The sequence below is a fragment of the Canis lupus genome, chromosome 16, assembly GCF_048164855.1.
Source record: "Canis lupus baileyi chromosome 16, mCanLup2.hap1, whole genome shotgun sequence".
Taxonomy (NCBI): Eukaryota; Metazoa; Chordata; class Mammalia; order Carnivora; family Canidae; genus Canis; species Canis lupus.
Window position 1 is genome coordinate 40,880,320 of NC_132853.1, and position 22,565 is coordinate 40,902,884.

At 56.2% G+C, this 22,565-nt stretch overlaps 3 protein-coding genes across 8 annotated transcripts in view; 1 reads left to right on the plus strand and 2 right to left on the minus strand.

Moving 5' to 3' along the window:
* Window positions 1-1,924: 1,924 nt before the first annotated feature.
* CCR10 (C-C motif chemokine receptor 10) lies at window positions 1,925-5,030 on the minus strand. 2 transcript variants are annotated; one of them, XM_072780672.1, is made up of 3 exons: window positions 4,905-5,030; window positions 4,334-4,422; window positions 1,925-3,145 (listed from the first exon to the last, which is right to left on the minus strand). In XM_072780672.1, exons 2-3 carry the CDS (start codon window positions 4,355-4,357, stop codon window positions 2,078-2,080), a joined length of 1,092 nt encoding a protein of 363 aa, XP_072636773.1. In that variant the 5' UTR covers window positions 4,358-4,422; window positions 4,905-5,030; the 3' UTR covers window positions 1,925-2,077. The 2 variants fall into 2 exon arrangements, with proteins under 2 accessions (XP_072636773.1, XP_072636772.1); XM_072780671.1 differs by lacking the exons at window positions 4,334-4,422; window positions 4,905-5,030 and adding an exon at window positions 4,072-4,327.
* Window positions 4,797-19,351, plus strand: CNTNAP1 (contactin associated protein 1). 2 transcript variants are annotated; one of them, XM_072780664.1, is made up of 24 exons: window positions 4,797-5,036; window positions 5,925-6,026; window positions 6,125-6,318; window positions 6,779-6,926; window positions 7,006-7,209; window positions 7,817-8,001; window positions 8,543-8,686; window positions 9,360-9,621; window positions 10,271-10,420; window positions 10,679-10,850; window positions 11,299-11,405; window positions 11,550-11,669; window positions 12,039-12,242; window positions 12,441-12,597; window positions 12,680-12,807; window positions 13,066-13,251; window positions 13,735-13,956; window positions 14,215-14,454; window positions 15,555-15,908; window positions 16,046-16,173; window positions 16,603-16,696; window positions 16,886-17,131; window positions 17,237-17,284; window positions 17,988-19,351. In XM_072780664.1, the coding sequence occupies exons 1-24, from the start codon at window positions 4,973-4,975 to the stop codon at window positions 18,260-18,262; spliced, it is 4,134 nt and encodes a 1,377-aa protein (XP_072636765.1). In that variant the 5' UTR covers window positions 4,797-4,972; the 3' UTR covers window positions 18,263-19,351. The 2 variants fall into 2 exon arrangements, with proteins under 2 accessions (XP_072636765.1, XP_072636766.1); XM_072780665.1 differs by lacking the exon at window positions 4,797-5,036 and adding an exon at window positions 5,330-5,480.
* A 265-nt stretch (window positions 19,352-19,616) lies between these two features.
* EZH1 (enhancer of zeste 1 polycomb repressive complex 2 subunit) overlaps window positions 19,617-22,565 on the minus strand; it is a 30,109-nt gene continuing 27,160 nt past the window's right edge. For all 4 annotated transcript variants that reach the window (XM_072780670.1, XM_072780668.1, XM_072780666.1 and 1 more), the window contains 2 exons: window positions 22,249-22,333; window positions 19,617-21,959 (listed from right to left, as the gene is read on the minus strand). In XM_072780670.1, coding sequence (XP_072636771.1) covers window positions 21,899-21,959; window positions 22,249-22,333 — 146 coding nt within the window. In that variant the 3' untranslated portion in view covers window positions 19,617-21,898. The remainder of the gene's footprint in view (window positions 21,960-22,248; window positions 22,334-22,565) is intronic.

A 22,565-nucleotide genomic window follows, 5' to 3' on the forward strand; every position in this document is an offset into this window, starting at 1 on the left:
CGCCGGGCGCGGCCACCAATCAGGCCACTGAAACCGCGGTGGGTTGCATCATGTGCCCCTGGCTCGGTGACAGCGGGGAGGAGCAGAGGAATAAGGAGGGAGGGGGCGGTGCGATGTGAACCACGCCCCCGTCCCTGAGGTCGGACGCGGAGTGCTAGTGATGTCACGGAAGCCCGCCTTCATGCCCTTGTTTTAACTCTTGGCTCACCACCCAACAGATTAAAAACCCTCTGGAGAAGGAGCTTTGGAGAACGAAGGCCATAGGGCATAGAGGATGGCCCCGACTGCTGCTCTCTGAACCCCCGTCTCGTCTCAGGGTCCCTGAGAAAGGAAAGAGCTTTGGCTACCTGCGCCAGGACAGCTCTAGAGGCGGCCCTCCGCCCCTGGATGGAGTAATCCAATTCCTAGGTCTGAGTCACCTTCTCTTTAAGGTGAAGAAGCTGGGGCAGAGACTCGGGGAAGTGCAGACCTAGGTGGGAAATAAAACCTAATTTCGACGGCACAGTTCACTGAACTCCAGTGGGGAGAGTGACGTAAGATTCAAGAGAACTCTGCGGCCCTCGAAGAGAGTGGAGGCCTGGCGGGGCGAATAGGCTGAGGTCCTGTTTGGGAAGGGGTTAAGCGAGGCGCAGCACGGACCCGGCGGGGCGGGGCCGCGGACGGGGCGGGGTCGGGGCTCCCGCGGGCGCGCGCGTGCGTTGCTGACTCAGCGGCGATTCCCGCGGTCTCCGGTGGAGGGTTCCAGGTTGGCCCCCAGTGGCTGCCTTGTAGGACCTTTGGAGGATCGGCGCCATCTCCGGGCCTTCCCTGGATCCTGTCCCCAGCTGGCGGTGGCTTTAGGTCTCAGCCGCCGGAGGCTCTAGGAAGGAAGGCTAACCCGAGCTGGGCGGGGCGGGACAGGGCGGAGACGTCTGGCCAGCGCCTCCCTTGAGACCTCCGCGCCCCGCCCCGCCCCGCCCTTCTTGCCCCATGTCCCCAGACTCCAGGCTGGAGTGGTCGGGGCAGCTTTGCTGACCGGATATTAAACTGCGGGAGTTGTCGCACGTGAACACCATCCTGCCTCCCGTGCTTGTGTAAAACAAAGACCAGGAGTCCATGCGACCATCTCTAGAGGCCATTCCGGCCTTGCCCCCGCCCCAGATGACAGTGGCCAGCACTGAGAGCTCCTAGAGATGGTGACATTCAAACCACATACTCTCTTCCCTGACTGGATCCCAGGCCCTTGCCTGCAAGAAAGTTCTTTCCGATGTCTAACCTCTTTCTTTGCGGCAGGCTCCGTGCATTTCCTCTGACTCTGTCCCCAGGGAAGATGGAGAACGGCAGTCACCCCCAGCCCCACCACACCCCTGATAACGACTCTGGAAATTTTCAAATTGGAATTTTCTCCTTGGTTTTTCTCCGTGGTGAAAAACTCAGACTCAACTTTTTAAATTACCCTTTTCTTTTTCTTTTCTTTCTGCCACCTTAGAAGGGCCCATAAAGTGGTAATCTAATCCAAGAGCCCACCCAAAAAGGGAATCGCCTGTCCACTGTCCCTCTCTACCACTCCACCATGCAAGGGCACACACAGTCCCCAACAGCCTTGGCCTGAACATTCCGGAGGCCAGGAACTCAGTGCCTGCTAAGGCAGCCATTACTGGATAGCACTGTAGTTGTTAGAAAGCTCTTGCTTCTGCTACTTCAAGAGGAACTCCAGCGCTCCTTGCTTGGCAGCTTTCCCACCTCACCTCTTGTTCGCAGAGACCGGGTGAAGGTGGAGGGGGTGACAGTGCCTAGAGCTTCAGCAGGCTCAGCAGCTCTGCACCCCCACCCGGACTCTCAGCACTTTCCACCGGAGGGGGAGGGGGAACCCACTGGTACTGCCCTGCTGCAAATCACTTCCAAGTGCGTGACTCAAAAATAGTAACAGTTGTTGGGTTGCATCTCATTTCCATGTTATCAATTTAGTGTGGCAAAGTACAGAAGCAATTCCTTTAGGTCCCTACCTCCTCGGTGTTCCCCCACCTACTCCCCTTTCCCACTACCCTCCCTGGCATCACTTCCTCAGCCCGCGCCCTCTGCCCTCGGGTTCGCAGCCCTAGTAGTCCCAGGAGGAGACGCTGTGGGTCTCCGTGGGGGCTGAACAGGAAGAGAGGCGGGGCCTGCGGGGGCAGCGGCCGCGGGGGTGAGGCCCTGGGCTGCAGCTCCCACCGCGCAGCAGCCTCCGCAGGTCCTGGCGGAAGCGCAGGCCCAAAAAGGCGTAGAGCACGGGGTTGAGGCCGCAGCGGGCCAGGGCCAGCCCTCCGGTGACCAGCAGTGCCAGATCCTTGCGCTTGCTGGCCGGGCAGCTCCGCTCGCGGGCAGCCAGGAGGTCCGCAGTATCCAGGAGTAGGGCGAGACTGTAGGGCAGCTGCAGCACCACGAAGGCCGCCACCAGGGCCACCACGACTCGCAGCGCGCGCCGGCGCTCAGGCCCCCTGGCGGCCAGCAGCGTGCGGCCCAGGAGCGCGTAGCAGGCGGCCATGACGCCCAGCGGCAGCGCGAAGCCCAGGACCACCTGCGCCACCGCGCTGGCCCCCTTCACCGTCTGCGTGAGGCCCTCGGGGAAGATGAGACGGCAGCGTCGCTGGCCTTCCCGCTGCCCGTCCTGGCTGAAAAGGAGAGCAGGCAGCGCCAGAAGCAGCGACAGTAGCCACACGATGGCTGAGACCACGTGTGCGCGGCCCGGCGCAGAGGGCCTCGGTCCAGCGGGGAGGGCCCGCGTGATGGCCACGTAGCGATCGGCGCTAATACAGGCCAGGAAGAGGAAGCCGGCGTGGAAGGAGGCCGAGTAGAGGCCCGAGATGGCGCGGCAGGTGGCACTTCCGAGACTCCAGCCCTGCAGAGCCCCGGCTGCGACAAAGGGTAGGGTTAGGGCCAGCAGAAGGTCGGCCAGGGCCAGCTGGAGCAGGTGGGCAGAAGTAGGCGAACGGACGGCACGTCGGGCTGCCAGGTGGGTGGCCAGGACCAGGCCATTGCCAGCCAGGCCCAGTGCAGCCACCACCAGGGAGACACTAGGTTGGAAGGTCCTACTGAAGGCCTGGACATCTGCCTTGTGGCAGAGCTCTGGCATCGGCTCTGCTGAGTATGCCTCCTCATCCTCCCCAGAGTAGGGGCCCCAGGATACCTGGGGGGGGGGGGTCAAAATGAGAGAGACCTTATGAGACAGCTTCCCACACACCTTTCCCTCCCACACACACCTTCCAAGCTGGGAGCTGCGGTATGACAACAGTGTAGAGGAAGAAGATACAAACCCTTCCCCAAAGTCTTCCTAGCACACCCTCGACAAGCCTTGGCTTCCACTGCACCCTTTCTGCCTCTGCATCCAGCTTCCTGGCAGACCTTGACCTTTCTGGATCTCAGTTGCCTAATATGTATGGGCGAGATTAGAAATCCTGACCAGTCCAAGTGGCAGAGTTGTTTGAAATAAGGAAAGTAATGGATGTGAAGCCTCTGTGCTCTTCGTAGGTCAAGGTTTCTATTATTAATAAATCTTGGGGCAGCCCGGGTGGCTCAGCGGTTTAGCACCACCTTCAGCCCAGGGTGTGATCCTGGAGAGCTGGGATCGAGTCCCACCTCGGTTCCCTGCGTGGAGCCTGCTTCTCCCTCTGCCTGTGTCTCTGCCCGCCCCCCTCTGTCTCTCATGAATAAATAAATAAATAAAATCTTAAAAAAAAAAAAAAATCTTGGAGCTTCAGTTCTGTTTGCAGCGCCCTCTCCTGGAAGAACACCCACATGCAGGCTTTGCATCCGAGGGTGTCCCTGGACTGCCGGCATAATGTAGAGAACTCATGACAAGGGGCTCAGGTTTTCTGGTGTTTGTTGGGACCTCCCACCTCTAGGGTTAGCTCTCCATTCCCCTCAGGCTAGTCCCATTACCCAACCCCAGACTCACATCACCAGGCCCATCTATCTGGAAGGTCCCAGGTCTAGATGGCTCAAGATATTCTTGATAGGTCAAAGCATGACAGAAGCTTGTTACCAGGTAGGGAATCCCATCCCTTTGCCTTACCCTCCCTCTCTATAACCCTTCCCCCCAGCCCCAACTCCCACCTGCTCTGCGGGCTCGGTCTCCATCTCTGGCTACACAGGTTTCTGAGGTGTAGCCACTGTGGAGAGAAGTTAAACTAGCAGGACAGGAAGGAAGGGGCGGGGAGATGGACGCAGAGGGCGGTGGGGATTAGGGTCTGTGGGCTCTCTTTACCTAACTTCCCATTCCACCCCCTTATTTTTTTCTCTTTACCCTGCCAGTAGAAAAAAGAATGGGTTTTGAAATATCATTTGCTAGCTACCTGTGTGATCTTGAGTAGTTTACCTCTTTGAGCCTCGAGTTTTTCATCTGCAGAGTGGAGAAAGGTAAAAATGCCGAATTCACAGGGTTATGAGGGTGCCTAGCACAGGTGCCTGGAGCATAATTTGCTTTCAGAAAATGTTATATTCTTTTACTTGCTCTTCTTTCCATCTCCCGGTATCCGCCCCACCCCTCCCCGCTTTTCTTGGATTTGGGGGGACCTATCGACTGGCTCTAGCCTTCCTTCCCCCACTCCTGCGGCCACAGTCCCTGCCAGCCTCGGGTTATTCAGGGTATTTCCCGGCTGCTGGAGGCTCTCCACCCCCGCCCTTTCGCAGCGGGGCTGAGGCGCGCGCTTGCGCGGGGTCCGGGAAAGCTGCGCGTGCCGGGAGAGCGAGGCTGGGGAAAGGGGGAGGTGAGAGGAGAGAGGGTGGGAAGGAGAGAGCGAGCGAGCAGCGGAGAACCTGGAACGACAGAGAGAGAGAGAGAGAGAGAGAGAGAGAGAAGGGGGTTGGGGGAGAGGCTAGAGGGAGGGGTGGGTTAGGAGGAGAGAGCTGTCCGCTGCGAACCCCAGGAGGAGAGCGGGGAGCCCGACCTGGAACTGGAGCCCTAGCCAGAGCCGCGCACTGGGAGGCGGCCGCCGAGACCCGTCAGCCCTGCACCATGTGTCTCCGGCTCCTCTGCATCCTGCTCGCCGCGGTCTCAGGAACCCGGGGCTGGGGCTACTGTGAGTGCCGGGCTCAGGTGCACGCAGGGTTGGGCGGGGAGTCCAAAGCCTGCAGGGCGGGTCCAGCCGCATTGCGGCTAGGTGGTCGCGGGTCCCTTCTCGGCCGGCGCGCGCTCGCCGGTTCCCATCCTTTCCTGCCTCTCCCCCGCGCTCCGCAATGCAGCTCGGAGGCTGGCGCGCGCTCCCGGGCTGGTGCTGGGCTCCGAAGGGCCAGAGCCGAGGATCGAGTCGGCCCTGGCCGGGGATTTGGGACTGGAATCCAAGCGGGAGCTGGTGCTTGGGTTTGAGGGTTGGGGATAAGGGTGGTACTGGTGACCCCAGCAAGGGTTAAGGTTTTTACCAGGGTCTGGGGCTGGGCTTGGAGCAGGTCCAGGAGCTAGGGTTTGGGGCTGGGGCCGGATTTTGAGGCTGGGATCCAAGAAGGAGTTGGTGACCGTGATTGAGGTAAGGTTGGACTTGGAGCTAGTGATGCTGGTATGACTGGCAGGGTTTGGGAGCAAGGCCTGGATTTGGGGTTGGTGAGGACTGGGGGTGCTGATGAGTGGGACCGATGATAAGGCTGGGGCTGGATTGGTGCCTTGGGCTGACTCAGGTTCTGAAAGATGCTGAGGTTTGGGGTTGTGTTTTGGGGAGGACTAAGGCTGGGCTGGTATCAAGGCAGTCACAGAGCTAGGGAAGGTCTGGCTTAGAGGTCCACCCAGAAGGAGAAGGCAGCCACCTCTGATTGTGCAGTTGTTGCTTCAGCCCAGGTTGAGTAGATGGCTTAAGTTAGGGCTGGGTTGGCCGCTGGGAAGCAGAGAAGGAGGAGCTCCGGATGCTCAGTGTGCGGGGTCTTTGGAAGGACCTGGGAGGGGCCGCCAGACCAAAATGTCTGTTTCCCCAACCCAGACGGCTGTGACGAGGAGCTGGTCGGGCCTCTGTACGCACGCTCCCTGGGTGCCTCCTCCTACTATGGGCTCTTCACTGCACCCCGCTTTGCCCGGCTGCACGGTGAGCAAGTTGCCGCCCCAAGGCGTGCCGGGGGGGGGGGAGGGCTCTGGAGGGCTAGGGGTAAAGGGAGAGCCGGTGGTAAAAGCCCTCTTCTATAGGCATAAGTGGATGGTCTCCCCGAATTGGGGACCCAAATCCTTGGCTCCAGATCGACTTAATGAAGAAGCACCGGATCCGAGCTGTGGCCACTCAGGGCTCGTTTAACTCGTGGGACTGGGTTACACGCTACATGCTGCTCTACGGGGACCGAGTGGACAGCTGGACGCCGTTCTACCAGAGAGGGCACAATGCGGTATTCCAGGCCCCCCAGTGCACACACTTGGAGAACCTCCCCAGCTCTGCAACCTGGGCTGGGCACTAGCTTGGGGGAAATGGAGGAGAAGGTGGTGAGGACACACATGAGGAGCAGTGACTTCCAATCTGGGGATTCAGTCCAGAGGGACTGTCGGCTCATCATGTGTGCAAGACATTCTCAGATGACAGGGTTTAACATTCTTTAGGGTAAAATCTGGGAAAGCTTCTTGAAGGAGGGGACATCTGAGTTGAGCTTTGAAGAAATAACAGGAAGGCAGGAGAGGAAGATCTACTCTAGGGCACCTGTTTTTTCTGAAGCCACGAGGGCCAAGGAGATCTGGGAGAGTTTGCTTTCTGGAAGTCGATATTGGCTGGGTGTGACAACTGTGGGCTGGGAGGCTGTAGAGAAACGCAGCGGAAGGTGGGGACCCGGTCTCTCCTCTCCCCTCCCCCCTCAGACCTTCTTCGGTAACGTGAACGAGTCGGCGATAGTCCGCCACGACCTGCACTACCACTTCACCGCGCGCTACATCCGCATCGTGCCATTGGCTTGGAACCCGCGCGGCAAGATCGGCCTAAGGCTCGGCCTCTACGGCTGTCCTTACAGTAAGCGTGCGGAGGTCGTGGCGGGGGCCTTGGGACATAGTCTTCCCGGTCTTCGGCCCACCTACTGTCCTTCGCGCAGAGTCCGACGTGCTCTATTTCGACGGCGATGATGCCATCTCGTACCGCTTCCCGCGAGGGGTCAGCCGGAGCCTGTGGGACGTGTTCGCCTTCAGCTTCAAGACCGAAGAGAAGGACGGGCTTCTTCTGCACGCGGAGGGCGTCCAGGGCGACTACATCACACTGGAGCTGCAGGGGGCGCACCTGCTTCTGCACATGAGCCTGGGTGAGCTCAGCCACTGGGTTGCGACCCCAGCGGCTCTGGGGTTACGCCCCTCGCTGCACCGCCTCCGCGAAGCCGCGCCCACTCCTGATAGGCCCTTCCTTAGTGTTTGGACAAACCCGCCTTCTTCGTGCAGAATTTGGTCCTAGCAAAACCCTGGACTCTTGAGTCAGGAGATCTGGATTCCAGTCTCAGCTATACCCGACCAATGGTGTGACCTTGGGCAAGGCACTTCCTCAGTCTGTTTCCTCATGGTAGAAACCGTATATATACTACATGTACATATACATAGAAACCCAAGGAGTTGTTATTTTGTATCTCATTAGCTTTTCATAACATCCATATGATGAAGCAGAAGCAGCTATTGGAAAACAGGGACTGAGAGAGGTTAAATGACTTACCCTAAGTCACATACTGGCCAACAGCCACCACTGGATCCCAAGCTGAAGACATCCAACCTCTATATGCCCAACCCTCCTGGCCTGCCTGGGCCCTGTGCCAAGCCATCTCTTCCCTGTGCCAAGCTCCTGGCTGCTGGTCCACCTCAGGGGGTAGGCCTCTCAGGGGCTCTACAGATTGTAGGTCTGACCCTACTCCTTCCTCCCCGCAGGCAGCAGCCCCATCCAGCCAAGGCCCGGCCACACCACAGTGAGCGCTGGTGGTGTCCTTAACGACCAGCACTGGCATTATGTGCGTGTGGACCGATTTGGCCGGGAAGCAAACCTCACCCTGGACGGCTATGTGCAGCGCTTTGTGCTCAATGGGGACTTTGAGAGGCTGAACCTGGATAATGAGGTGAGCAGAGGGGTTCATTTAGTTGAGTTGGGGTGCTGGGTGGGTCAGTGGGAGACACTACTTTTCTCTACCATAGTTCCTGAATATCCTAGCAGCTCTTAGCAAAGCTGCAGCTCCCAGGCCTGAGAGGTTTTGGCTATTCTTGGCTGTTAGCAGGCAGATTTCCCCAGCACCACCCCACAACAACTGACATGGGATCTGGAAATCTGGGTTTTGGGGATCAGATGAAATGAGAAAATTGCCCCCTTCCATTGCCCAACTCTGTGGCCCTGATCTGCAGATAAAGAATCACAGACAGGTTAATTGACTTACCTACGGGGATGCAGCCAATTTGTGGTGGAATCAGGGCTAGAACCCAAATCTGGGGAGGCCCAGCGAGCTTCCAGCTTTAATACCGATACTGAGGAAATGTATATTTCAAGTCTTTTATGAAGCCAGGCAGGGAGCCTGGGCGAGTGTGGGACGGAGGAGCGAGAATGGTGCGCATGCGCGCGTTCTGGCACCCAGGGATCCTCACCCTACCCCCCCACCCCGCCCTCAGATGTTCATCGGGGGTCTAGTGGGAGCCGCGCAGAAGAACCTTGCCTATCGGCATAATTTCCGAGGCTGCATAGAAAACATAATCTTCAACCGAGTCAACATCGCCGACCTGGCCGTGAGGCGCCATTCGAGGATCACTTTCGAGGCCAGTGGGCTGGGGGATCAGGGAGGAGGGGACGTCAAAGCTATTTGGAAAGCAAAGAGAATCAGATAAAAGCCGAGGATCCCTCTCTCCCCAGCCAAATGCTCAAGTGGGGAAGCATCACGTACCCCCAGGAGGTGCAAAAGCCCCTCCCTAACCCCCATTTAAGCAGTTGTGGTTTGATCTAGCCACTTCCTCAATTGATGCTTGAGGAAAATAAGATGCTGAGCCCCGGAGCAGCATGGCCAGGGATCGCGGAGTGGTACAGTAGTTGAGTCAGGACTGGAACCCGCGTTATGTTTGGGTGTGGTTCCCCCTCACCCCAACTCTGCAGCAGGTATTCTAGTGCCGCTGCCAGGGAGCCAGCAGGAAAGTGCCTCTCCACGCTGGAAGGAAGGGAAGGTGGCGGTTGCCCTGGAGACAGTGTAAAAGCAGCGAGAGTCCGTAGAAAGTCCCCAGAGCCCACTTGGTTGGAGAGCCCCTGCACAGCTGGTTATGTTTGTGGGGCGGGGTGGGAACGGTCAAAGTGGGAGGTCTTATTACTCCCCCTACCCCCAACACACACAGCAAGGGAGTGCCTGAAGATTTTGGACCAGTATGGAAATTGAATTCCCAGCAGAGGCAGGCGGCACATTCATGGTCTTGGATGCTGATGGATCCCTACTTTCGTCCTCAGGGTAAGGTGGCTTTCCGTTGCCTGGATCCCGTTCCTCACCCCATCAACTTCGGAGGGCCTCACAACTTTGTGCAAGTGCCTGGCTTTCCGCGCCGAGGCCGCTTCGCCGTCTCTTTTCGCTTCCGCACCTGGGATCTCACGGGGCTGCTACTCTTCTCCCGCCTGGGGGACGGGCTGGGCCACGTGGAGCTGATGCTCAGTGAGGGGCAGGTCAACGTGTCCATTGCGCAGACTGGCCGGAAGAAGCTTCAGTTCGCTGCTGGTGAGTGGGGGAAGCAGGGGGAGGTGCCAGGAGGTCAGAAGAGGGGGGCGGGGAGGAAGGAAGGGAGCAGGGCAGGAGGGCCCTGGGAAAAGAGGAGGAGGTGAGTGCATGGGGTGGGGAAGTCAGGTCTGAGGGGCTAAGGGTGCTGGGAGAAGCAGGAAGGCTGAGTCCTAGTATCTTCTAGTTGGGGGGAGAGGGGCTCCAGAAACATTTATTATTAATCTGCGGCTTTGCAGACTCTGCCTCAGCTGCTAGAGTTACTGAAGACAGACATTCAAAGATGTCACTAAGTATGATAAGTGTAATGGGGGGGGGGCGGTGGCTCAGTCGGTTAAGTGTCTGACTTGATTTCAGCTCAGGTTGTGATCTCAGTGTCATGAGATCGAACCCCTTGCTGAGCTCCACTCTCATTGGGGAGTCTGCTTGAGATTCTTTCTTTCCCTCTGCCCATCCCCCATGGATACTCCTTATTCTCTCTCAAAAAAAAAAAAAAAAAACATACACACACACACACACACACACACACACAGGTTATACTATAATGGAGGGCACATAGGCCTAGAGTGAGGTTGCTGCTTCCTGGCTCAAGACACCCTTCTCTCAGAATGCCATGCTTCCCCTACCCACACTGTCCTCTTCTCCTGTCCAGGGTACCGCCTGAATGATGGCTTTTGGCATGAGGTGAATTTTGCAGCACAGGAGAACCATGCAGTCATCAGCATTGATGACGTAGAAGGGGCAGAGGTCAGGGTCTCATACCCACTGCTGATCCGTACTGGCACTTCATACTTCTTTGGGGGTAAGTGGGAGCTGCCCTGGCCAGAACCCTGTCTCTGGGTGGGAAGGCTCTACCAAAGTCCCCTCAGCTGGGGCTACCTGGAGAGTTTTGTAGGGATAAATCCCTCTCTCCCCTCTGGAGCCTTGGGGATTGGAAGGTCACTGCCATTATCTATTGGCTCCCTTCCTTCCTTCATGTCTGGTTTTCCTTTGGCATCTCCCTGGGGGAGGGTCTTTGGGGTGTCCCCTGGGGAGGGCCTCACAGGGGTGGTTGCTCCAGGTTGTCCCAAACCAGCCAGTCGATCGGGCTGCCACTCCAACCAGACGGCGTTCCATGGCTGCATGGAGCTGCTCAAGGTGGATGGTCAACTGGTCAACCTGACTCTGGTGGAGGGCCGGCGGCTTGGATACTATGCTGAGGTCCTCTTTGACACATGTGGCATCACTGATAGGTATCCAGAAGCCCCTCTCCCTGCAAGAGGTGACCCCTCCAAAGCCCTCTTTGGTGGTCTCCCAATGGGAGTGGCCTTTCTCAATGCTCTCCCTTCTGGTCCCAGCTCCTGAGTCTCCCACCTGGAGATGATTCCTCCTTAACCTCTTGTCTTATCCTCTTGTCCTCCTTTACCTAATTCTTCCATTAAAGTGACACATGCTCAGAATGGAAATGAAGCATTTGTTCTTGGTCCTAGAGGGTTCTCTTCCTGAGGGGGGAGGGGGGCTGGTAAGCAGTAGTCCTTGAGCCCTGAGGCCTGCCTAGTATGCCAGCACTTAGGGTTATACCTGGCTAGTTATGCGGGGTTGTGGTGCTCTCAGGAGCTGGAAGTGAATCTTGTAGGGATCAGACTCCACTCTCATGCTCACAGTAAGGCGCCTTCCCTTGGTGCTGACTCTCTTTCTTAGGTGTAGCCCTAACATGTGTGAGCATGACGGACGCTGCTACCAGTCCTGGGATGACTTCATCTGCTACTGCGAACTGACAGGCTACAAGGGGGAAACCTGCCACCAGCGTAAGCCAGCTGGGGGATGGGGCAACTTGGGGCAGGGTTGGCCAGGAGGTTGCTGGGGATCATGAGGCTGCTAGAGATTATAGGACTGGCACTCCTAGCCCTCTGACCCCATAACTCCTCTTTCCGTACCCAACGACCTACCAGCTCTATATAAGGAATCTTGTGAGGCTTATCGGCTCAGTGGGAAAACTTCTGGAAACTTCACCATTGATCCTGATGGCAGTGGCCCCCTGAAGCCATTTGTAGTGTACTGTGATATCCGAGGCAAGTGGCTCTGGGTGGGTGGTGAAGGGGCCGCCAATAAGGGGATGTTGGGATGGGGGGTGGGGATCAGAGGATTGAAGGGGGCACAGGGGCCAGCAAGATTAAACTGTGGTGGGGGAAAAGGATGGCAGAGGAGAAAGGGGACTCTCAGGAATTTGTAATCTAGCCTTGCAGATAAATTCCAGCTTCCTGAGCCATTCCAGCTGTCACATCTCCACCTACAGTGTCGAGGGCCCAGAGCGGGGCTGGAACGGAGCTGCTGGCCACATTCATTGGCTCTGAGTAGCAGCAGTGGTGGTGGAGGTGGGCAGGGAGATGGGTCGAGACTGCTCATCCTGAGCCAAAGCTCTGTCACTTCCATTCCCACAGAGAACCGGGCGTGGACAGTGGTGCGGCATGACAGGCTGTGGACAACTCGAGTGACAGGTTCTAGTATGGAGCGGCCATTCCTGGGGGCCATCCAGTACTGGAATGCCTCCTGGGAGGAAGTCAGTGCCCTGGCCAATGCTTCCCAGCACTGTGAACAGTGGATAGAATTCTCCTGTTACAACTCTCGGCTGCTCAACACTGCTGGTGAGGGCCTGGGCCGTGGGGGACGGGCCACAGAGCTGGACAGGACACCTATCGGGGCTCGGGGAAGAGGGAACCAGAGGTTTCTGCTGGGGCTCATGAACATTCAAGCAAGGAGGTGGGCTGGTCAGAAAGGCAGGAGTGGAGCCCACAGGCTAGTGGAGGGGTGGGGCCTGAAGACTGCCTACGTGTCTTCCTCAGGAGGCTACCCCTATAGCTTTTGGATGGGCCGGAATGAGGAGCAGCACTTCTACTGGGGAGGCTCGCAGCCTGGGATCCAGCGGTGTGCCTGTGGTCTGGACCGGAGCTGCGTGGATCCGGCCCTGCACTGCAACTGTGACGCTGACCAGCCCCAGTGGTAAGGGGCGAATGGACGGGGCATCGGGGCTTCCAGGGGCAGTGAAGCAGCAGGCGGCTGAACCACTGCATCTGTCCCACAGGAGAACTGACAAGGGACTGCTGACCTTTGTGGATCACCTGCCTGTCACTCAGGTGGTGGTGGGAGATACGAACCGCTCCAATTCTGAGGCCCAGTTTTTCCTGAGGCCCCTGCGCTGCTATGGTGATCGTGAGTGACAGACCCTTTTTGTGTGCCTCCCACCAGGGTGGGCTTTCCAGTTCCCAAAATTTAGGTCACCCCACCCAGTGCAGGTCTCTAAGGCATGCTGCCAAGCACCCAGCTCCTGCTGTGAGATGACCCCTTCTTCTCCCCTCAGCCACCCCTAGGTGACCCCTCTGCCCTATCCTCCCCCACTACACGAGGGGCTCCCTTGTTTCTCCGCATTCCCACCTCCCTGACAGGACCCTCCCCCTTCTGGTTTTGTAGGAAATTCCTGGAACACCATCTCCTTCCACACTGGGGCTGCACTCCGCTTCCCCCCCATCCGTGCCAACCACAGCCTTGATGTCTCCTTCTACTTCAGGACCTCGGCCCCCTCAGGGGTCTTCCTGGAGAATATGGGGGGCCCTTACTGCCAGTGGCGCCGACCTTATGTGCGGGTGGAACTCAACAGTGAGCAAGCAGATGCAGGGAGGGACGTGGGCTGGACGGAGACCTCCAGGGCCTGGGGGGCCGGCAGAGCCTGGGGGAAGGGGCAAGGAAGATGCCCCTCAAGAGGCAGCATGGAAAGGGCTTCAGATAACCCCAGGTTCTAGACCCAGCTCTGTCTTGGTATCTGGCTTTGCGAACTTGGGCGCTCACCTCACCTCTCTGGGCCTCAGGTCCCTTACGTGTGAAGAAGGCACCTGGACCCCTGAGGGGTTTTTCCCTGTGCTTCTAACCTCTGAAGTGTGCCTGGGAAGCTGGCTCCAGGCATCTGCACATTTGGGGGAGACCAGGGACATAAGGTTTTAAGGACCTTATGGGTTTTATCCCAAGCTGTAGACAAATTGGGAGGGACATTCAGGGAGCCCCAAAGAGTGAAGAAGGGAGGTTGTATGGGGAGAGGAATGTGTGAGGGCTGAGTCCTTTCTCCCCACCCACTGCATTGTCCAGCATCTCGGGATGTGGTCTTCGCCTTCGATGTGGGGAACGGAGATGAGAACCTGACGGTACACTCGGATGACTTTGAATTCAATGATGACGAGTGGCACCTGGTCCGGGCAGAAATCAATGTGAAGCAGGCCCGGCTCCGTGTGGACCACCGGCCCTGGGTGCTGCGGCCTATGCCCCTGCAAACCTACATCTGGCTGGAGTACGACCAGCCCCTCTACGTGGGTGAGCAGTGACCCTGAGCCAGGTCTGAAGCTGCCTTCACCTTCCCACTCCTCTTACCTCTATTCTCCTTGTTTCCAAGAGCCCTGTGTCTGAAGTCCTAATGCCCTCTGCTGCAGAGTGAGCCAAAAAGCTCACCTTTCCTCTCTAGGCCATGGATTTTATTTCATCACTTAATTCCCCTGGGCTCCCTTCCCAACCTCAATACTTATCCCTGTCTCTGGCTCTACACCCATTTCTTCATCTGCCCACCCTTCCCAGGATCTGCAGAGCTTAAGAGGCGCCCCTTCGTGGGTTGCTTGAGGGCGATGCGTCTGAATGGAATGACTCTGAACCTGGAAGGCCGTGCCAACGCCTCGGAGGGTACCTCACCCAACTGCACAGGCCATTGTGCCCACCCCCGGTTCCCCTGTTTCCATGGAGGCCGCTGTGTGGAGCGCTACAGCTACTACACGTGTGACTGTGACCTCACAGCTTTTGATGGGCCCTACTGCAACCATGGTCAGTGCAGCTGCTCACGGGAGACCCGGGAGCCATAGGGCACAGTGGGATATAGGGAGGGCAAGGGAAGGACGGAAGGTGCAGAGTCAGCACCAGGGAAAACTAGAGTTGTCCCTGGGTTCCTGAGCTCTGAGCTGGGGCTGTCTGGCAACTGAAAATGCTAGGTGACTCCCAAGTCATAAAACGGGGCAAGGAGGGGATGGTGCAGCTGGCTGGTACCAAAATAACTCAAAAGCAACCAGCCAATAACTTCCCCATCTTCCCACTGTCACCAAGATATCACAGGGTACTCCCCTTGCAAGCACACCCACCTCAGGCCACGCAATGCCCTCCTATCCCATTTCCTAGTTGACAATTGCTGAGCTCCTAAAACATGTCTCCAGCCTGGTTCTTGGTTAAGGCAAGCCTTGACATCCTGCACATGCACCCAGACTGCATCCTTCCTAAGGCTGGTGTAGGAGGATGCACGCGCAGGTAGGTTAATGGTGTGAGAAGTCTGGTGGAGCAGGGAGAGGCAGGGACTCAGGGACCAGCAGAGGACCTTTGGTCTTGCTTTGGAAGTGTGAGTAGTGACGAGTGTGCCGGAGGAGGGTCATGATACCTCAATTCTTTTTCTTAAGAATTTATTTATTTATTTATTTGAGAGAGACAACATGAGTGGGGTGAGGGGCAGAGGGAGAAGCAGAGTCTCTGCTGAGCAGGGAGCCTGATGCAGGGCTGGATCCCAGGACCCCAGGATCGTGACCTGAGCTGAAAGCAGACACTTAACCGACTGAGCCACCCAGGCGCCCCCATGATACTCTGATTCTAATCTTGGCTCTCTACATACTGCGTGTTATCCTTACAGCAGTCACTAGCCATTTCTGTGGCTCAGTTTCCCTATCTGTAAAACATATGGGTTGTATTAGCTGATCTTTTCCATTTCTCATGGTTTTAAGATTCCCTTCTGGGACATAGAGGCTCAAGGGGACCTAGCAGTGAATGGAAGTATGCTGTGATGGTGGCAGGACCCGAGGGCAAGTTCCAGGGCGGGTGTGTGGATGACGTACAGTGCCCGAATCCGGGAATGGCGGCCCTGACCTCACTCCCTCTGCCTTCAGATATCGGTGGTTTCTTTGAGCCTGGCACCTGGATGCGCTACAACCTCCAGTCGGCGCTGCGCTCCGCGGCCCGGGAGTTCTCGCACATGCTGAGCCGGCCGGTGCCCGGCTATGAGCCAGGCTACATCCCTGGCTACGACACTCCTGGCTACGTGCCCGGCTACCATGGCCCCGGGTACCGTCTGCCCGAATACCCACGGCCTGGCCGACCTGTGCCCGGTTACCGTGGGCCTGTCTACAATGTCACAGGAGAGGAGGTGTCCTTCAGCTTCAGCACCGACTCAGCCCCCGCAGTCTTGCTGTACGTCAGCTCCTTCGTGCGGGACTACATGGCCGTGCTCATCAAGGAAGACGGTGAGGTCACGCAGGCCCCCCAGGGTGCCCTGCACTTTCATAACTCCTGAGTCACTGACTTGAGGACCCGAGTGCTCTCAGAAGATGGGGTCTGTGGGAGCCCAGAGGAGACACCCTCTTTCCTCCCCACCCCACAGGGACCCTGCAGCTGCGGTACCAGTTGGGCACCAGCCCCTACGTGTACCAGCTGACCACGCGGCCCGTCACTGACGGCCAGCCCCACAGCGTCAACATCACTCGCGTCTACCGCAACCTCTTCATCCAGGTGCGTGTGGAGAGACGTGGTCCAGCTCAGGTCAGGACCCCAGGAGCCAAGTTGTGGCACCCTGGCAAATGTCAAATATTTAGCGTTAGTAGAGCACATTCCGTAAGCACAACTTATGGAGGACTTTTGTGTGTCTTAGCTCACATGACCCTCACAACTGTTCTGTGAGGTCATTTGAGTGGGCAGGTGTTGGGCTCAGAAAATAAAGTGGTTTTCCACAAAGTCAAACCACTGGTAGCTGCAAATATAGGGCTCAGAATGAGGCCATTGGGTTTTTAATACTGAATCCTTCATCTGGGCCTTAGGGTTGTCCACCCAGGACAAAGCTAGGACTCACTTGCAGTGTGGACAGCTCAGGAATTCCTGCTTGGTCTTGGCTGTGTCAGCCTCTGGTTCTCCCTCCCTCAGCTCCTCTCCCCTCCCTCTCAGGTGGACTACTTCCCACTGACAGAACAGAAGTTTTCACTGTTGGTGGACAGCCAGCTGGACTCACCCAAGGCCTTGTATCTGGGGCGTGTCATGGGTGAGCTGTGGGTGCCAATGTGTTTGGGGTAAGGAGCTGTGGGTGAAGTCCCCGGAGCCTAGAGGAGCAAGGGAACTGGGAACAGCTGTGAAGGTGTTACTAATGAGCAACAGGAAACCTGTGGATGGTGAGAGGAGCGAGGCTGGGGTGGTCCCAGCCCCTCTCCTTCTGGGCCTGCCTCTCCCTCAGAGACAGGAGTAATTGACCCAGAGATCCAGCGCTACAACACACCAGGCTTCTCCGGCTGCCTGTCTGGTGTGCGATTCAACAACGTGGCTCCCCTCAAGACCCACTTCCGAACCCCTCGACCCATGACCGCTGAGCTAGCTGAGGCCCTGCGAGTTCAGGGAGAACTGTCTGAATCTAACTGTGGAGCCATGCCACGTCTTGTCTCAGAGGTGCCACCCGAGCTGGATCCCTGGTATCTGCCCCCAGGTATGTCCAGGGGACACAGAAGAGGGAGGACAACAGAAGAGGGAGGAACAACAGCTCCTGAAACACGGAGGAGCCTTGTCCTAACTGGTGCTTTCTCCCCTTCAGACTTCCCATACTACCATGACGAGGGATGGGTCGCCATACTTTTAGGCTGTGAGTAGCGTGATCACAATCCTGACTTCCTTTTTATTCTTTTTTTAAGATTTTTATTTATTCATTCATGAGAGACACAGAGAGGCAGAGACTTAGGTAGAAGGAGAAGCAGGCTCCCCACAGGGAGCCCGATGTGGGGCTCAATCCCCAGACCCCGGGATCACACCCTGAGCCGAAAGCAGACTCTCAACAGCTGAGCCACCCAGGCGTCCCTACCCTGACTTCCTAATCCTAATTCTACTCTCTGTTGACATTCCCTCCCTGCCCCATATCCCCAGGGCTAAATGGCGGTGAGCACTAGGTGCATGGGGGTGCAAACATGGATGAGCTAGGCTGTGCTGATGGTAGTATAGAATTGAGCAGGAGATTTTTAAGCGTTTGAGGATGCTGTGGACTTTTAACTGAAGTGAAATATTAAAATGAGGCTATAGCCCAGGAATGAGGCAAAGGGGAGGGTGCAGTAACATCTAGAGAGGTGAGAAACTGGGGTAACTCCAGGGACATGCAAAGGGAATACTAGAACTCAAGACAGCAGGGGGTGAGCAAGGAATTCAGACCTGCCAGACACTTGGGAATGGCTTGACACACTCGAACAATGGGCAGTCATACACTGTCCTTTTGGCTAAAAGCATACATGTGTGTCTGTGCATGGAGAAACCCCAAGATCTGCCCTGAATTGTTCTTTTTTTTTTTCCCCTTTCAGTTTTGGTGGCCTTCCTGCTGCTGGGGCTGGTGGGGATGTTGGTGCTCTTCTATCTGCAAAATCATCGCTACAAGGGCTCCTACCACACCAATGAGCCCAAGGCCACCCACGATTACCATCCTGGCAGCAAACCTCCCCTACCTACTTCAGGCTCTGCCCAGGTCCCGGCCCCTACACCAGCTTCCGCCCCAGCCCCAGCCCCAGCCCCAGCCCCATCCTCTGGCCCCCGGGACCAAAATCTCCCCCAGATCCTGGAAGAGTCCAGGTCTGAATGAATTAGGAGCAGGGCTTTAGGGACCAAGTCCCTCTCCTCCAAATCCCCCAATTCCACTTCTCCCCACCCTGTCAGGGACATTTGGCTCCTCTTAGCTGGTTCTGTTCATCCAGAGGATGCCCCTCCTGCCAAGTTTGGTAGGCCAAGCTACAGATGGGACCAAAGGGAGTGGCCAACCTCACTGCCTAAACCAATGCCCTCCCCGTCCCCATTTCCCCAGGCTCCTGGTTGTTTGCCTGCCCCAAAGGAGAAGCTCCATGGGGTTGAGACAGGCCCTCCCTGCCATCCCTGTCCCAGCTGCTGCCAGGGATTAACAACAGAGTGCAAGGGAGATTAACTGCTTCCCCTCAAATATTCAATCTCAGCAGGGACAGATGTGTGGGATTGCAGGGATGCACAGGGCATGGGGGGAGGAGGCTGCTAAATCATATCCCCTAGCCTCCCCCCTGCCCTGCAGAACGTCTTCCATCTGCTTCCACTCAGCTGGGGGTTAGGGAGGACTTCATTGCTGTCCCCCACCCTCTATCTCTCTCTCTTTTTTTTGTGACAGAGACTGAGAGGTCTCGCTTTTAGCACCTTAGTACCTCCGATGCTTCACATGCTTTAGCCAAAGCCATAAAAAAAAAAAAAAAAGAAAAAAGAAAAAAAAAGCCTTGCAATGTAGAAAGAATAATGCAGACACACTGACTAGCCAGCCCTTTATTCTTCCTTCCTCTTCCAAGATATGCAATAGCCTTGGTGCCTGTCCAAAGGCTTGGCCCCCTCTCCAGTGCATGAGGAGTTCTCTTTCCTCCGCTCAGAGATGCTGCTTTGTTTGCCCAGGAGGTTATATTCTTTACGTATATTTTTTGTTGCAAAGTCTCTCTCTAGAGAAACTCTATATATTACTCTAATTTTTTAATTATCAGTTTATATATAAAAGAAAAAAATCTATCAACTGTCCTGTGCTGTGCCCACGGTCTGTGATTCTTGCTTCTCCCGTGTTGGAAGTCTCGTGAGGTCTGCCGGCCACCACCCAGCCTGACCCAGCCGCCACTCTGAAGCTGTGCCAAGAGCCAGAGCCGTTCTAATAAAGCAGAATGGCAGAGCCCGTCTGTGCGTGGTAGCTGGCGTCGTGGCGAGGGGATGAGCGGGACCTAGTCGGAGGGCTCAGGAACTTCTGCAGGGAGCCCTCAGAATCCTTACGTCATTTACCAGGAGTCTGCCTGGCTCTTGCCAAACCCCTCACCTCCCCTCACCTCGTGTCTCCGTGGACAAGCGGGGATCAGAATGCTAACGCTTTAGCCCGGGCTGCCCCCCTATGGCGTCCCTGGATCCTTCCAGCCCCAAGGTACACAACACGCAACTTGCCAAAATGGATTCTATCACTTTATTCAGATAAGAGGTCACAAGCCACAGGACTTTAAAGTGCGTGAAATTCACTGGCAGTAAAGCCGCACATATACCAGTCTCCCCTCAGTCCCCACCACCTTGCTTCATCCAAAATTCCCCGGCTGGGGGGAGAGGTTGAGACCCGTCATTAAGGGGGGGGGGGAGGCAGCGAGGGGAAAGGATGGAAATGCTGGTGGAACAGGAGCATTAGTGGTCTGAAACTAGGAAGGAGCGGATTCTGCACAGAGGTTAGAGTGGGGTCGGTCTGGCCTCTCCACGGCTGTAAGTTACTTGTTTCCCATCTTTTCCTCACAGCCAGCCCTACGTCAGACTGACCTAACTCCTCCTCCTTCATTTGTCTCTGGTTTTTCCCTGTAATTTACGAGTACTTTCAAGCCCACAGTCCAGCTAGAGGGTGTCCCCAGTACACAATGAATACAAGCCACAGCAGACGGAGATTTCAGAATCATGGTGGGGCTGGCCAGTCAGCGAGGAAGAGGCTTCCGTCAGGAGCTGGCTGGGCATGTGCTCGGTGCTCTGTGCATGTGTGCCCACAAGTGTGGTACGTGAAGATATGTGAGTGTGTGTGTGTGCATATCCCACCAAAATCCCTAGGTGACAGTCTGGCCAAAGGGAACCCCACTCCTTGCTTCATGGGAGAGCCAGAGGGGTTGGAGGAAGGGAGTGGTCAGTATAGACCAGGGAAGACAGGCATGGATTCCCTGGAGAAAATAGAAGCCGGCTCTCTCTTCTAATATTCCCTAGGCCAGCCTGCTCCTGCCCACATCCTTTTTACCCAGCACAATGCTCCTTATTCCCTGCCAGTTCAGCATGCCAGCCACAGACACCGGGGTAGCTCCTAGAGCTGGCCCCATCCTCATTTGCTCCTTGTGTGTCAAGGAAGCTTCTCCTTACTCCACGAGTTGCTGAGACAGAACTGAGGAGAAATCTTCCAACCCCTGTCCTTCTCCTTCTCTTAGGAATAGGATTTGGGCAGGGACCCCAAAGACCTTGGTTCAAATGCCACCTCAATCTGCAGACCTCAAATAAAGTGCTTTGCTCTTCATGAATCCCAGAGAGAATGGCACCATGGACTGGCACGGGAGGTTGGCCTGCTTCTTAACACTTCAAATACCCTCTGCCAGTGTGCGTGGCAAGCATGATGCCATCCTAAATACGTGCAACTTGGGAGCCCCTCACCCACCTCCAAACACTGTCAACTCACGCTTTCCAACAGCAGGTGTAACAGACAGGAAAGTAAATCACCTCTACGACCCTCCCCCTCTCTAGTCCAGGCCTGTGCCCAGGGATAAGCAACGGAGGCCCCATGGGCCTGGACTCTAAAGGGAATGAAGGGCCTGTAAACAACTCCATACCCAGGAACCAGAGAGCTCATGCGCAGCCAGGCACCCCCCCATGCTTCTTCAGTAGCAGCACAATGGCTGCCTGTAGTCGCCAAGCCAGCGCTTTGGAAGGAGCCACTGGCACACTGGTACCTGCTTTCAGGAATCTGAAAACTTATTCACTCATTTCCAGAGTACAGAAGTTTCTCAAAGCCTCTTGGGCCACAGCCTTAGCAGTTGAACTACTGTCATCAGGATGACCCTTGTGCTCTGTCTGTGGACGAACAGCTCTTAGCTTTCCTCTCCCAGTGTTGAATATCTATACTCAGAACCCACACTCTTTGAATCTGAACCCTGCCAGAGGGAAGAGGTAGTAAGGTGACTTGTCTCCCCTCTGAATTCAGTCTGTGTCACCTGCCAGGCTCACCTGTGACCCAGGGCACTCATCAGCTCCAGTCACCAAACTTCACTGACCTGTCCTCTCCAGGTCCTATTGTCACAGAGAGAGATGCTGGTGACCCAATGACACAAGGACTCTTGACTTGCAAAGTTAGAATTACAGGCCAATCCTTGTTAGGAACTGCCCAGGTTGATTGCTGAGGCCCACAACCTATGTAGCGGACAAGAAACCACGCTGAGTCACCCACCCCCCACCTGTGCTCTCTTCCTCTGAGGCCTGACATAGTCTCCCACTTCTGCAACTCTCTCTCTGGGGGGACCAAGCCCTAGTTGCCTCTGCCTCCCCCTCTCACTGAGACAGTTTGTTCCTACTGGACACAGCCAAGGCCTCACTGCAGAGGGAGTGGGTGGGGGGTTTCTCGGTCTGGGAGACACGTAGTGCAGGAAACTCGAGCAGCAGTGGTGTGTGCATGAAAGCAGAGACAGTGCCGCTACCATAAGCGCTGGCATGGGGCCCAGGAAGGCTAAAGGACATCGGTCTCCCTCTCGATTCCCACGTACTTGAGGGCATCGGCTTGGCTGTACCTGTCCCAGAGCAGGAGGAACCAGGTTACTATGAAGGCTTTTGTAAATGAAGACAGAATCCCCTCTGATTTGCTCCCTCTCCCTCTCTCTCTCCCTCTCCCTCAGAGTGGTTTACATCTGCTCCCACTTCTGAGGCAAGGCTCTGGAGAGCAGAATTAAGACAAAGACTTGACCACCATGAGGCCGTCTCCTTCATCCATATCGTCCACCTTAAGCCCACAAATCAACTCTAACAGCCACTTCTTCTGCCCCTGGAGCCACCCCCAAGGACCATTTCTGGCCACCTTACCTGTAATCAAAGAAGAGCTCTTCACCAGCTTGAATTGCCCTTTTAGCAAAGATCCCGATGCGATGATCCCCATTTACCATGACCACTGCAAACAGGACAAAGCCAAAGCTAGGTTCCTGGTCAGCTCCAAGCCAACAAACGGTGGTGCTGGGCTGATTTTCTCCCAATTCCCAGGAAAAACATAAGTGAAGTGTGAGTAAAAACCAGTCAGTGAAGACAGTTGCTTCCTTGCTTTAGATCTATTATTCTGACTGGTGATATAGGAAGATCACCTTCAAAAGATTCTTGTTTGTGGGTAAATCTTTATAATGTATTCA

Bases quoted from the DNA above. Each gene is read 5' to 3' on its own strand.
- CCR10 (XM_072780672.1), bottom strand. From the start codon at position 4,357: ATGAAAAACTCGAGGCTCAAAGAG. The intron at 3,146-4,333 runs GTAAACTACTCA...CCCCCCCCCCAG, and splicing joins AAAACTCGAGGCTCAAAGAG to GTATCCTGGGGCCCCTACTC.
- CNTNAP1 (XM_072780664.1), top strand. From the start codon at position 4,973: ATGTGTCTCCGGCTCCTCTGCATCCTGCTCGCCGCGGTCTCAGGAACC. The intron at 6,027-6,124 runs GTGAGCAAGTTG...CCTCTTCTATAG, and splicing joins CCGCTTTGCCCGGCTGCACG to GCATAAGTGGATGGTCTCCC. The intron at 16,174-16,602 runs GTGCGTGTGGAG...CCTCCCTCTCAG, and splicing joins ACCGCAACCTCTTCATCCAG to GTGGACTACTTCCCACTGAC.